At 48.2% G+C, this 15,111-nt stretch overlaps 1 protein-coding gene across 1 annotated transcript; it reads right to left on the reverse strand.

The window, feature by feature from the left end:
• Positions 1-1,950: 1,950 nt before the first annotated feature.
• On the reverse strand, positions 1,951-15,045 carry Plagl2 (PLAG1 like zinc finger 2). Its single transcript, XM_090352158.1, has 3 exons — positions 14,963-15,045; positions 8,308-8,681; positions 1,951-3,996 (listed from the first exon to the last, which is right to left on the reverse strand). The coding sequence occupies exons 2-3, from the start codon at positions 8,565-8,567 to the stop codon at positions 2,766-2,768; spliced, it is 1,491 nt and encodes a 496-aa protein (XP_090208284.1). The 5' UTR covers positions 8,568-8,681; positions 14,963-15,045; the 3' UTR covers positions 1,951-2,765.
• Between the last annotated feature and the right edge of the window lie 66 nt (positions 15,046-15,111).

The raw sequence follows: 15,111 nt of genomic DNA on the forward strand, positions 1-15,111 counted from the left end.
TGCCCCTGTACAAGTCTGCTCACAGTCTGGAGCAGTGACTACAAAAGGGCACAGCACTCCTGTAACCTGGTCCCTGATTGGTTTGTGTCACATGCCACAGCTCCTGTCCTGGGCAGATGCTCTTCTGGTTCTCATAGCATCAGAAGGGTTACTAGAGTTGAGTTTGAATACTGAGAGCAGGATAAAGCCAGTCTTTTTGGGCGTGGGTGGGTGGGTGGATTACAAAACAGCAGGGTAGCTATGGTCCAATCGGTAACAGCAGGCAATGTTCCTCTGTACCAGCACAGTTCACAGTGGCGGGAAGATTCCTTGTGGTGAGGGCACTGAGAGGATAGGAAAGGGGCGAGAGGAAGGATGAGAAATGGGAGTGAGGGAGGGCAAGGAGAAAAACAGGAGATGGCTACCAGGCCCTGTAAGGTATCTAAAATTGTTCTACCTGTCCTCTTGAGTTTCCCAGCCTCACAAGGGAGGAAGAGTTTGAGGAAGGAACAGGCAGACAGGACAAGACTCTTCTAACAGCCCAGGACATTATACTCTGTGGCTACAGGCCCATTTACCTGTAGAAGCTGAGGGCGCAGGAAGGTTGTCAGCAGGGGAAAGGGTGCTGGGTCTGGAGAAGACCAGACACAAGGAGAACGGCAGCAGCGAGCCCCCCACGTGGGTGCTCACATACCAATTCCTAGAACATGCACAGCATGCAGGTGGTGGCTGCGTACCAAGGTAGACGCTTTTAAAAATAAACCTTAATTAGTCCCTGGGACTCACTGAAACTAATTTTAGAAGCAAATCACCTAGTCAGATGCTAACCTTACCAGACACGTTTATATCTGGTTTTGTCTCGTAAAGGTATCCCTAGCTACCTATCTCTAGCTAATCAAAACATGCTCATTCACTCCACACTGCTGCCACTCAAGGGCCAGGGAGCTAGACCTTCCACAGGACTGGCCTGGGCTGAAGCAGAAGCCTGGGGCTTGGACCTGCAGTTACTGATACTAAACCGAAGGGCATTAGGACAGAAGGTAGGGGCTGCAGAGGACTGCTGGAAGGCTGAGGCAGTTCCTAGGTAGTTCATCCTGAAACCCTAGTGGAGAAGCCGGCTGGAGACGACACCAACAAGAGTGTCCACAGTGCTGGCTGCAACTGTAGGAGTTAACAGTAAAGAGGTAGAAGTGTGTTTCTGAATCAGAGAGGTGTCTCGAGAGGCCCCAAGATGGTGGTCCCTGAGCTGCCTCCCTTCCACATGTGGGAAGAGCCCATGCAAAACTGAGATGAAGCAGAGTTTGGGGTTAGGCTGGGTTCCAGGCAAAGGCTGTGCTTCTATGGCAGGGAGCCCCACAAGTCAACAACTAATCATTTCTTGCAGGAAACCTTTCTAGTTGCTAGGGGCAACTGAGGGAAGCCATGAGAAGGTGGAAGTTCCTGGATGGAGACCAGGGAAGGCTATGCACAGTGGCCCTGAATCCACGAGGACTTCCAAGTGAGGGAGCCGGGAAGGACACCATGGATAAGAGGATTTTTGGTATGGGAGGCAACAATGATTACATAGATTAGGATTCAACTATGTGCCCAGTCCTGACTTTCTTAAAATTCTTCTTCCAACAATTCCACAATTTCTTGGAAAAGGGATGAGCAAGAGGGAGACAAACGAAGGGCACAGTCTCTCTCTTTTGCTCACCCCAGCAGCCTAGAACCCAGAGGCCCTCCTTCCAAGACAAATAACAGCTCATGGTGTTCAGGGCAGGGTCGGGATGGGGGGATGACAGATGCAGGCCTGCCTGTCACTTCTCCCCCTATCCAGTTCAAGAGGAGGAAGACGGGGGTCATGATGTACTTGGAGAAAAACAATTGCAGACGAGTGAGAAATCTGCTCCAATCTTCTTGCCTGTCTTCTGTGGACAGTGCCATGGGGAGGCAAGGAGAGATGCAGTCATGGAAGATGGCAGAGACCGAAGCAGTCCAAAGTCAGTTTATTCCCCACAGGGGAAAAAAATGTGACCTCAAGTGAAGAGAAGTCAGCAAGACCCGACTCCGCCTTGTAAACAGGGATCCAGTCAACACCAGGTACCAAGTGGTTCAGGCTGGTGCCAACTGAAATGGACTGGTGGGAATGGATTCACGGTGTGTAAACAGAGTTCACTGCAATCACGCTAAGGCTAACAGTGTGGCGAGGGAGGTGAAATGGTGTCTGAGGCGAATGTGTAAACGGTACCGTTGTTGGACAACACTGACTGAAAAGAGCTGGTGGGACGGAGGGATGGGGGATAGACAGGAAGAATGGAGACTTTCTCTTCTGGCTGCTGGTGGGAAGCAGTAATGGAGCCAAATGACCTTCCACAGCAGAGCCTGACAACTGCCTACAATGTTCTGCAGGATGGGACCAGAGGGCGGGCTTCTTAGGCTACTTCTCTTGAGGTCATCCAAAGTGAAACCCTCTGCTTCTCCAAGAGGCCTCCCCTTCTCTAAGGAGAAGGAGATCTGAAGCTTTGGAGAGGGAGAAGGCTAAGTGGGGCTCCCAATTCAGATTTAAAAAAAAAAAAAATACCTGAAAGTTCATGGTAGATCTTTTCATGGGGCTGGGGCTCAAGGCTCTTCCTGGAATCAATCCTGGACCTTGAGCCCCCAAACCAAGTGCTCCACACAGACACTGGAATTTTTTCTTTTTGAACCCAGCTCTGAAAGCTCAGCTGCCTTCATGGGGACGCGGACGGGGCGGGTTTAAGGCTCCCTGACAGAGCCAAAGACTGAGCTGTGGGCCTCCGTGGGGGCTACTGGAATGCTTGATGGAAACGAGGCAGGGTGGTGGTACTCAGGCCAGAGGTGAAGACAGGAGGCAAGGAGTGCAGAGGCCCAAAGTTCAGAGGTCCCCCACCTCCTGGGGAATCTTGAGGCTGAGCTTGCAAAGTGGTGAGCAGGGGCTGAGCTTCGGCCTGGGAGTAGCCCATGACCAGGCCTCCTGCAGCGCCCGGTGGGTTACACGGGGGCAGATTAAGTGGAAGGAAGCCCAGTAAATGGGAGAAGTCCACATTAGCAGCGCACAGGGCCTCAGAAAGGTTGGCGGGGCTCTTGGCGAGCAGTGCTTCATCTAGGAGGGCTGCAGCTGCCGCCGGCTGAGGTGAGGCGGGCTGGGGTTCGGCGGATGAGAGAGACAGGCTTCCAGGAAAATCTGCCAGGAAACTATCCACCTCCACTTTGGGCAATTTGTCGGGCAAGTATGAGGTAGATCCAAGCTGGTATTTTGGAGGGAGCTGAGCTGGGGAAGAGATGGGTGAGGATTCCAGAGGGTAGCTCATACCCATGGGGAGCGTATTGTGCACCAGGGAGTGTGGCATGCCTGTGCTGGGCATGGCGGGGATGTGGGCACCATACATGCCCATGGGCAACATGCCAGGAAAGGCCTTGGCCCCCATCATGTCCCGAGAGGCCATGCACAGCACAGGGCTCAGCTCTTCCTTCACGCTGACGGTCGAGCTGCAGCTGAGGAGGCCTAGCATGTCCACTGGCTCTGTCTTGATCTTGAGCAGCTCCTGTGAGTGGCTCTTCTTAACATGACGGGTCAGGTGGTCCTTGCGGCCAAACCTCTGGGCACAGTACTGGCACAGGAAGTCCTTCCGACCTGTGTGCACCACTAGGTGCCGCCGTACATCCTTGCGGGTATAGAATCGCCGGTCACAGTGGTCACAGGGGTGCTTCTTCTCCTTGGCGCCGCCAGCTACCCGCCGTGAGTGAGCCTTCAGGTGCTCCAGCAGGGACTGGGTACTCTCGAAGGTCTGCAAGCAGACCTTGCAGCTAAGGTCACCGCTGCTGGCAGCATGCATGGCCAGGTGGCGGCGATAGCCCAGCTTCGTATTGTAATTCTTACCGCACTCGGAGCAGTGAAGGGCCTCTTTGTTGGGGTCGTGGGTCTGCAAGTGGTTCCGAAGATGGTCCTTGCGATGAAACATCTTATCACAGTACATGCACTGGTGAGGTTTCTGGGCTGAGTGGGTGGCCATGTGCCTAAGGGTAGTGAAAGAAGACTGGTCAAAGCAGAAAGTAGGAAGAGGGAGATCAGAGGGTTGAATGAACATCCCATTAACAGGATGTTAGATTTTTTTTTTTTTTTTTTGCCAGTCCCAGGCTCGAGCTCAGGGCCTGAGCACTGTCCTTGGACTTTCTCAAGGCTAGAGCTCTGCACTTGAGCCTCAGCTCTACTTCCGGCTTTTTTCTATGTATGTGGTACCGAGGAATCGAACCTGGGTTTTCATGCATGCTAGGCAAGCACTTTAACCACTAGGCCAAACTCCCGGCCCAAGGATGTTAGATTTTTTTAAACTATGGTGGGCTGGGTACCAGTGGCTCACACCTATAATTTTAGCTCAAGAGGCTGAGATCTGAGGATCAAAGCCAGCCTGGGCACGAAAGCCCATGAGACTCTTCTTTCCACCAGGAAACTGGAAGTGGTGCTGTGGCTCAAGTGGTAGAGCACTAGCTCAGGGACAGAGCCCAGGCCCAGAGTTCAAACCCTGCAACCACCAAAAAAAGAAAACCAAAAGCAAAAACTATGGTGAAGTGATGCAATGGTGCCTATAATTCTAGCTAGTCAGGAGGCTGAGATCTGAGAATTGTGTTTTGAAGCCAGACTGGACAGAAAGTCTGAGACTCTTATCTCCCAATTAAACAGCAAAAAGCCCAAAGTGGAGCTGTGGCTCAAATGGTAGAGAGCCACCCTTAAGTCAAAAGAACTAAGTGACAGCACCCTGGCCCTGAGTTCAAGTCCCAGTACTGGCAAAAATGAAGGGAAGTAGGGAGGGAGAGTGGAAAGAGGGGGGGAGAGAGGGAGGAAATGGAATACCATGCCAACTATATTCTATAGACATCCCTGCAAAGCTATGTAGGCACTGCTACTCTTTGCAACACTGGTAATCGTAGCAAAAAGTAAAAGTACCTTCAAGGAATAAGCTCCTTAGATGCCTAAGTGGAAAAAAAAGCAGAATAATATGTGAAGAACATTCTGTAGGTGAAAGATTCTGTATAGATGTTTGTTTATATATGCTTAAAATATTTATGGAAGTATATATAAGAAACTGAAGCCAGGCATTGGTGGCTCATATCTCTAATTCAAGCCACGCAGGAAGCTGACTTCTGAGGACTGAGATTTGAAGCCAGCCTGGACAAAAAAGTCCAAAGGACTCTCATCTCCAATTAATCAGCAAAAACCTGAAATGGGGGCAGAGTTCAAGTGTTAAAGTGTCAAATATGGGCAAAAATGGCAGGCAAGAGTACCAAGTCCTTGAATTTAAGCCTCAGTACTGTCACAGAAGAAAAGGAAACTAAGATCATTGATAGCCTATGGGGAAGAAAATTGGATCAATGGATGCAATGAAGTATTTTCATTGCATACCTTCTGGTATCTTGGTTAAGTCCCTTGAGTTCAAATCTCTGTATTGCCTCCCCAATCTCTCCAAAATACTTAAATGATACAATAAATAGAAAAAGGAAAATATTCAAACTTCCTGATCTGAAACAAGTTTCTAAGACACACAGGGCTAAGTCAAAAAAGGAAGTACAATATAGTATATGTAATATGACCCTTTAAAAATGAAAAAGGGAATTCAAGTTTGAATGTGTCAGGAAGGACGGAAGAAACTAATTCTACCACTGTCTTTGGGGAGAGGACAATGGCTTGAGAGTAAGAATAATTCATTGGTACCTTTGAATCTGTTTACCATGTAAACCAGTAACACTTTTAGGAATGTGTTAAGGACTGGCGGCATGGCTTAAGTGGTAAGCAACAAAACTCCACAAAAAGAAAGATAAGAAAAAAGGAAGGAAGGTTTTAGTGTTATAGTACCTTCTGATCTCTTAGTGTATCTATTCCTATATGGTTGGAAAGCAGCTTAGAGTCCAGGAACTGAAAATCATAGCTCCATAAACAGAATCAACTCAGCAAGACTGCGAAGCTGTGCGTGAGCCACATCATCAATCCTGCTGTCCAGTGAGGAGCCGAAAGCCACCAACAGTCCCACCCACCAGTTAAGTGACACAGGCTGGGTTCATTCAGACATGTCACACACACGGCTTTTTCTAGGGACCCCTTTCTTTCTTTTTTTTCTTGCCAGTCCTGGGCTTGGACTAAGACCTGAACACTGTGCTTGCATTCTTTTTCTCAAGGTTAGAGCTCTACCACTTGAGCCTCAGCACCATTTCTGGCTTTTTTCTATGTATGTGGTACCGAGGAATCAAACCCAGGTCTTCGTGCCTGCCAGGCAAGCACTCTACCCCTAGTTCAAACTCCTGGCCTCTAGGGACCCTTTCTACCTACATGGCTATCCTTATGCTACATATATGTACTCCTGTCTATGTGACTCTTCGATCTGACATGAATGACAGGAACACTTATGGGACAGAAGTGCTGAGGAATCTTGTCTATTTACTTCATTTTGCAGGTGAGAAACTAAAGCCCATAGAAGGTTAAATATAAAATATGGGGGCTCTAGGGCTGAGAGTTTGGCCTAGTGGTAGAATTCTTGCCTAGCATGCACGAAGACCCGGGTTCGATTCCTCGGTACCACATACATAGAAAAAAGCCAGAAGTGGTGCTGAGGCTCAAGTGGTAGAGCTCTAACCTTGAGAAAGCCAAGGACAGTGCTCAGGCCCTGAGCCCAAGCCCAGGACTGGCAAAAATAAATTAATTAATTAATTAAATATGAGGAGGCCTCCGTTGCAACCTCTCACTGATACCTAGAGAAAAAGTCTACAAAGGCTGGGTGTTGGTGCTTCAAGCCTCTGGTCCTAGCTACTCAAGAATAAAGAGGATTACGGGTTCCAGGCCAACCTGAGCAAAAAAGCTTATACAATCTCATTTCAACATCAAAAGCGGGCACAATGGTGGTACACACCTGTTATCCCAGCTAAGATGGGAAGATGATTATAATCCAGGCTAAAAGCAAGACCCTAGCTCAAAAATAACCCCAAAACAAAAAGGGCTGGAAGTGCAGCAGCTGGAGTGGCAAAGTGCTCAAAACATTGAACTCAAACCACAGTACTGCTAAAAAAAAAAAAAAAAGTCTGAGATGACATGACTAAGAGTACCCCACTGACAGAAAGTGTACAGAGGATTAAAACAGTACTAGGACCACAGAACTGTCCTGCTAGCATTCCGGGCCTCTACACTACCCTGATGCCTATTTTAATTCCTTCCTAGCAAATGTTTTCCAATGAGGAACTAAGGCTTTCTATGGTCATCCTGTTAACGTACTTACTTTTTGTTGTCTGCCCCATTGTTAAAAAGGTAAATTCCAGGAGGGCCAGCACCTCCAGCCATCTGGCTCACCCCTAGCAATGAGTACTTTGCCTGGTATATAACAAAGGTCAGTAAATAGTTGGATAGAGGAATGGTTAGGTGATTGTATACCAGGCTGGTGTGTTTCATTTGTAAAGGGCAAGTGCTTGGTTCCACTAATGGAAAGACAGGAGTAAAATGAAAATAGCTCTCTCCAGTTCTTTCACCCATCAAAGGCCTGCCACACATGCCATAACAAGGGCTTTCACATTCTATTTCGCTTTGAGTAGGGATTCTTGGGCTCACACGTTTCCTCACAAGTCCCTGCCCTAGGGGCCACCAGGGACTCTACGGAGACAGATGTGGTCATCTGAGTAGCAGGAAAATTCAGTAGAAGTAGTACTGCAGGATCTAAGAAGCTAAAGTCATTAAATTACATTCCTAGTCTGAGCCTCCATTTTATTGGACCACAGGATCTCCTTCTACTTCTAGAGTTTTCACTTTGGCTAAGATTCTAATCATTTACCTGACAGGAGTAGTCAAAGTTGTACTGAAAAAAAAAAAAAAGTTCTCACCTGCCTGATACCGTACTTGTCAGATTCTAGTGTCTACATTAGAAATACTACTATTAACCAGGTGCTGGCGGCTCACACCTGTAATCCTAGCTACTGAGGAGGCCGAGATCTAAGGACTGTGATTCAAAGCCAGCCAGAGTAGGAAAGTCCATGAGACTCATATCTCCAATTAACTGCCAAAATAAATCAGAAGTAAAACTGTGGTTCAAATGATAAGAGTGCTAGCAAAAAAGCTCAGGGACAACACCTAGGTCCTGAGTTTAAGCCCTAGGACTGGCACCAAAAAAACGAACAAAGAAACCCCACCACCAAAACCCTGTTACTATTGACTGACTTCAAGTGGTTAGTTAGAGTACAGAGAATGTGTGAGGGCCAAATTACCTTTCACTGAAAGCGCCACATGCAGTGGAGTCTCTCTGCCTTTGACCTGGGGAAGCTCAGAGCAGGAAGAAGTATGGGAGCATCACCTACCTATACAGCTTGTACTTGGAGGCAAAAGCCTTGCCACAGTGCAGCTGAGGGCAGCTATATGGTCTCTGTTCCGGATGGGGTAGGCTGTGAGGCCTTAGCTTCTCCCCATTTGAGAAGGGTGTCCCCGAGATTTCACATTGGCACTTCACTTGACTCTCTGTCTCCCGGCCCCGAGGCCTAGGAACTAGTTTCCAGCCCACTTCCTCCTCCTGCTTTGCATCTTGAATCCAGGGAGGGACGCTGGTAAAAAATGTGGTCATGGCAAGGCTAATGGCAAAGGGCCATGTTACTCAGAAAGCCTCCCCATCAGCTCCGCACAGGCTCTCCGCTCTGTCACAGCCTCCAACGTAGCCTTCAGAAAACAATCTCTTCACCTGAAACATCAAACACCTGGTGTTAGGGAGCCCAATGCCAGGAGAGCGTGGGCTTTGGAGGCAGACAGACCCCACTCCAACATCAGCCCTCCCATTAGGAAGTTGTGTGATTTTTCAGACTATTATTTACTCCCTTGGGCTGTTTCCCTATATTTATTTATTTAGTCGATTGTGGGGCCGGACTCTGAGTCTGGGTGTTGTCCCTGAGCTCTTCAGCTCAAGGATATTGTCCTACCCCTGCACCTGGGCATTGTCCCTGAGCTCTTCCGCTCATATTTCTTGAGCAACAGCATCACTTCCAGTTTTCTAGTGGTTAATTGGAGGTAACCACTCACGGTCTTTAGTGCCTAGGCTGGCTTTGAACCGCAATCCTCAGATCTCAGTCTCCTGAGTAGCTAGGATTACAGGCGCGAACCACCACACCAGGCTGTTTCCTTATTTATTTATTTATTTAGCCAGTCCTGGTGCATAAACTCAGGGCTGGAGCACTGTCCTTGGGCTTTCTCAAGGCCAGAACTCTACCACTTGAACTACAGCACCACTTCTGGCTTTTTCCTGTGTATGTGGTACTGAGGAATCAAACCTGGGTCTTCGTGCATGCTAGGCAAACACTCTACCATTAGGCCAAACTCCTGGCCCCCTGTTTCCCCATTTAAAATACAGACATAACAATCTTTGAAATCATGAGGCTGTTTTGAGGATTAGATGGGATTATGGATATAAAGCATTCAGTACAATGTTAGGTACCCAGAAGTACTTAGTGGAAACTATTATTACTAGTATAGCTAATACAAAGATAATCTGAGATCTGAAATGCTACACTTTCTCTTCTTATTTCACTTTTATATCCATTCCAGTAAACAGAGAGACAACAATTCTCTCTCTTCCTGTTTACCTCCTGCCCTTTATCTACCATCTTCTCCAGTTTTCTCAAAGAGGTGCTATGGGGCAGTTAAATGTCCAAAATGCAAGGGAGAGGAAGAAGAATTATTTTCTTAGAAAATCTACACCCTGAAAGGCAGGGCTCAGGCCAGATGGATGTCTTAGCAGTGCCCCAAGACCAAGAGGTTCCATCTGAGGAGGCTACTGCAGACTCAGCATTTTCCCTAAACCAGTTCTGGTTCTATCCTGACCTCTACTTCCTTTCTTGGTCTTGTGGTCTCTAAACCCAGCTAGGTCTCTTCAACAACTATCCACCAATCCAAATGCCAAGTGGCTCCTCTTCTAGATGCAAGGCATGTGTGCACTTCTCTTTTTTGTGTGTCGGATCTGGGGTTTGAATTCAAGGCCTCAAGCTTGCTAAGGAGGTGCTCCTCTACTTGAGCCATGCCTTCAGTGCCTTTTTGTATTGGATATTTGCAATATAGGGTCTCACTTTATGCCTGAACAGGCCTGGACTATGAGCCTTCTTTAATGGCTGGAATGACAGATGCTTACCAGTGTGCCCAGCCATTGGACTCCCAGGTCTAGGGATGACAGATGCCCATCATACTCAGCTATTGGTTAAAATGGGAATTTTATGGACTTTGATGCCTAGGTTCTACTGATCTCCACCTCCAAAGCAGCTAGGATTATAGGACTGAACAGGTAACATGCTAGTATTCAAATTTAGTCTTCTTCACCTGACTCTCTGAGAACTCCTCAGACCTCCTTCATCTCCATATAGCCAATGTCTAGAAAAATAATTTCAGCTTGGTTTTAGATGAGTAAATTAGTCATGGAATGAAAACTGACTTATCTTATGACTAGAGGTTCTAGTTTAAACTCGATTCACAGCCCTTCCAAGGTAAAATGCTAAAATCTTAAAGTCTGATCTTTTCCCTTGCTAGCAGAAGTGGTAGGAGCAGAGGAGGAGGGCTGGCGCAAAAGCAACACAATTCCTTTCCTGAGATCAATTCAGGAAAAGGACAGAAGTTACTATACTGTTCCTCAAAAGGGAGACAACAGACCCATATTCCTACTTACTAGCTCACCACACAGGACCAACTACACTTCAACTTGCTACAATAGGGAGATTCCCCTCTGGAGAGATTATATCAAAATTTGCTCATGAGGCCTTTCCACGTCAAGAGAGCAAAGGGGGTATCTAGGGACTGTTCACAAGAATCTGGGGAGATCTCCAACTGCACAAATTAGCTACGGGCCATAGAATGCTTGCTCAGCTCATTAGCACCTGCTGCTTACAGTGACCATTCATCCAACAGACTGGCCATGAACAAGATGATAGTATCAGCGGGTTCATGCCCCAGAGGGCTTTGCTCATCATTAACATGAGCTGCATCCGGTTCAGGAACCATTCCTCTTGAAGAAACATTGCAATGTAATATGATAAACATTTCCCCATCATTGGAGATTTGCCTAGAAGAATCAGTATAAAGGTACATGTATTTTCTGTGAATCACATGCATGGCAGCACTAAAAACCACCCACTGACGACTTTGAATCATCATGGCATATTTGCCTGCTTCACTAGAAACCTCAAAGGCCTCTGACGTCTCGCTTTCATTGTTTGTCCCCTCCTCCTTGCCAAGGGTGGAATTACCTGTTTATAATACCAGCGATTACTACGCACACTGAACTGGGTACAGTGAGCTCCAGTGTGCAGGTCTAGTTTGGAGGGAATTTCCCTGACCTCAAAGTCAAATTCTGCTCCCACTTTATATCTGACTCTTGTACCTTAGCCTCTGGAGTGTTGGGAATGACTGCCAGAAGAAAGCAAGTCACAAAGCTCTGGCTGGTGTGAGATGGGAACCTAACCTGGAAATTCTGCACAAACTCAGAAAAAGAATGGTAGGTTTCCCCACCTCCCACACATCCAACTCATCTGTTCTCTTGAACATGAAGACACAGCAATTTAGCATGCTGCTACTCAAACAGTGAGTAATGGGCTTCTAGGAAGAGGCCAGTGGTAGCTAAGAAGAGCTCATGAGGTGGTACTGATAGAACCAAAGGAAGAAGGCGGGAACCGTGTGCTCACCTTCATTTGCACTTCTTGGAGCTATGACTTTAAAAAAGAAATGAGCCACCACCCAGATCCTACTCACCAGGGCCTTTAAAAAAGCATAGCAAAGCCCTCACCTACAGTCACCAACAGGCTGTTGGATAACTAAAGCTGCTAATGTTACCTAGGAACGCTTTTAGGGATCTAGTTTTTCTCTGTATGCTTTGTCTACAAACTCCTTTCATCCACACTCCGGCGTTTGTCTCACATAATCAGGGCTGTTCCTTAAGACTTCTCCTTCCTAGGCAAAACGATGAAAGAATTCTGCTTCTCTTTCAAAGCTGTTCTTCTGGTCTCACGCTATAGAGAAGCTGACAGACCTGTTCCCATAAAACAAACACAATCCCTCCCAGCTACTGGTAAAACTCTGGACGTTTTCAGCCTCATTTCTTCTGGAGTCTGATCTCAAGGGAGAGGTAGCAAGGAAAGAACCTTGGACTTGCTATCATTAGAGCAGCTACCTACCTATGACACCACAGGCGTTACTTTATTCCACAGAAGCCCACTCTTCAATTTCCAAAATAGAAATTTATTCCTTTTTCCTATAAGATTCACCCAGATGGGGCGGGGAGTTTGGCCCAGTGGTAGGATGCTTGCCTAGCATGCACAAAGACCCAGGTTTGATTCCTCAGTACCACATACATAGAAAAAAGCTGACGTGGTGTTGAGGCTCAAGTGGTAGAGCTCTAGCCTTGAGAAAGTCTAAGGACAGTGCTCAGGCCCTGAGCTCAAGCCCAGGACTGGCAAAAAAAAAAAAAAGATTCACCCAGAGGATTACATGAAATAATGATCTTGAAAGTGACACGAAACATGTGCCAAATACACACAGTACCCTCCAAGGTGCAAGTATGCCTCTTTTCTGCATAATGTCTGAGTAATACTTCTTTTTTTTCCCCCTTAGCATACTTCTCATGCCTCTGAGTGAGTTTCCTCCCCAACATCTCCCCAGAATGTGGCCTTCCTCTTTCCCTCGCAGCTAACCCTCAGAACATCCCCTCAAGCCAACCCCTTACTTCACCTCCTTCAGTCGATGTCCTAGGCCAGTTTTTTCTCTCACTTGGATAGCCACTTTATTATACTTTTATTCTACTCTCTTTCTACTATCAAGACTCCATATCCCAAGTAGCAGCTATTGGCAAAACTTTAGCACGGCCTTTGGAAGCTCCTGTCTGACTGCCTCTGTTGTGCACTGTGATACTTGCTGCCCTCTGATGAAACTATACTTTTATGGTGTTACATCATCTCTATAGAAACTTTGTTCTTTCTCCATTATTAGCTTGTTTCCTCATCCGTAAAGTTAAAAACACTCACCTCACAGTCTTGTTATAAGGATTTTTCTAGTCAGGTATGGAAATGGCTAAGCATTTGGTCTGGCCTGATACAAGGGCCCAATGAAAGAGAGCTATTATCTTTGCATTGACTTGCCTGTTCCCCCTTCTGCCGCCACACTCCAATTCCCAACTCCTCACTCCTTAAAATACTTCTGAGAGAGAGCTCCCTCCAACCCTGTGTCAAGGAAAGGGTTAATCTCCAAGTGTTCTTAACCAAAGAGATCCACAGAGGATTAACAGCTCCATTTCAGTGACTACCCTAAAATAGCTTTTATCCCTCCTGCCTAAGAGCTACTTGTGGAGCTGAAGAACTTAATTCAACACCTGCCTACAAGGAAATACACCCAGGAACTATTCCTTGGAATGGACAGTCTTCCCTTAAGAGAACTCAAAATAGCAACAGAGAAATTATAAATAGATTTAGAAGGGAATGGGGGGGGGCAACAAAAAATTTCCAGGCCGGATCTGTGCACCAGAAACAAATCCAAAAGGCATACGGGTTGGCTAGAAAACAGTGGGGAGGAAAAGTAGAGGAATGCATGCTCTCTCTCAGTCTCACACAGAACTTACAGGGATGGATGAGGCCAGAGACACACACACACACACACCCTAGAGTGGTGGAGAATTAAATTACAGGGAGGCTGGTGAGCCTCAATGACTTGCATCATTCCAAGAAACATCAAACAGGATTAACAGGGGTTGGATTTACTCTCGGGCTGCTAGTTCTTGTGTCCGTGCAGATGGGCCTCTTTGGAGTCCCTTTGATTCCCTATTTCCTCAGATTCCGCTGCCTCCCACTCCTAGGGAAGCCTTGAACAAATGGCTGCAACACAGGATGGCCTCATTTTTACAGGGAGGAAACCACCTTTAGACACCCACCCCCCAATCTAGTGGCCTCTCCTCGGGAGGAGGGGGGAGGGTTTAGAAACCCAAGGCCAGACTACCACAGCCCCAGGCTGACAGGTGGAAAAACACACAAGCCAGGAGACAGATTACACTTGCAGGTGAAGCACCAACTCCCCCATACTGCAAATTCCCCTCCAAGCTGCATTATAGCTCAGAGCTGGATTTGCAGAAAACAAAAAACAAACAAACAAACAAACAAAAAACCAGGTTCTCAGGCCAGTTTGTAAACCATCCCACGGCGTGGTGGGAATTGTGAATCCCCCACCCCTCCCAAGATTGAAGTGGACTGGTGCTGAAGAGAAAGGAATTCAGGAAGAAGGGGGTGGGAGGAAGGGGTGTCGCATCTCAGAGAGAAGGAAAAAAAGGGCAAGTCATTCAGGTCTCTAAGGGGACCTCCAAGAATGAGGTAGGGGGATTCTATGGGCTGAAAAGAGAAGGTTTCGAGAGGGTCTCAAACCCAGTCTCCTGATAGGCCTTTTGAGTCTGGGCTTTCTGAGTATGATCCCGGGGACGAGAGCTACGTACAAGGAGGAACTTATTTGGGGAAAGCCTTTAGAGGGCTTCCAAGAGCCTGGGAAGCGGAAGGAAGGGTGTAAAGAGCAGGCTTCTTGGAGCAGCAGAGAGGGGTAAGTGGGCCGGGGTAGGCGTGTCTCAGGGAGGGAGCAGGTGCAGCTTATCAACGTCCCCCAGACCCGGGTCCCCAGCAGGGTCGGCGGCGCGCTATCTGGGTCACCAAGGAGCCTGACTGGGAATGCGGGATCTTCGGGCTGTGTGTCCGGGTCTCGGAGGGAGAAATCTAGTGGGGCTCCTGCGGGTCCCCCAATCCAGGTCGCAGTTCCGGGAAGAGTTTCCGTCACCCCGGGGCCCGTCTGGGGCCACGCTGGCGCAGAGGGGGGGCCCCCCGTGGTGTTGGGGAGCGAGACCGCGCTAAGGGGCCCCGGGATGAGGGGCGCCGCCGCTCCGGGAGCCCAGCGTGCGGGGCGCAGCGAGACTGCCTCCCGCCCCGCTCCCCGCCGTCCCCAGGGGCCCTCGCCGGCACTCACCGCGCTCGGAGCCCCGCGCTGCGGGCCGGGCCGCGCTCGGGCTCCGCCAGGCCCGCTCAGGCCCCGGTAGTGGCGGCGGTCGGGCCATTGTGCGGTGCATTGTGGGAGCCGCAAGAGCGGGCAGGGGAGGGGGCGGTGCCGTGGGTTCT

The sequence above is a fragment of the Megascapheus bottae genome, chromosome 18 (assembly GCF_031878675.1).
Source record: "Megascapheus bottae isolate mThoBot1 chromosome 18, mThoBot2.hap1, whole genome shotgun sequence".
Lineage (NCBI taxonomy): Eukaryota > Metazoa > Chordata > Mammalia > Rodentia > Geomyidae > Megascapheus > Megascapheus bottae.

Bases quoted from the DNA above. Each gene is read 5' to 3' on its own strand.
- Plagl2 (XM_090352158.1), bottom strand. From the start codon at position 8,567: ATGACCACATTTTTTACCAGCGTCCCTCCCTGGATTCAAGATGCAAAG. The intron at 3,997-8,307 runs GTAGGTGATGCT...CACTACCCTTAG, and splicing joins TCCAAGTACAAGCTGTATAG to GCACATGGCCACCCACTCAG.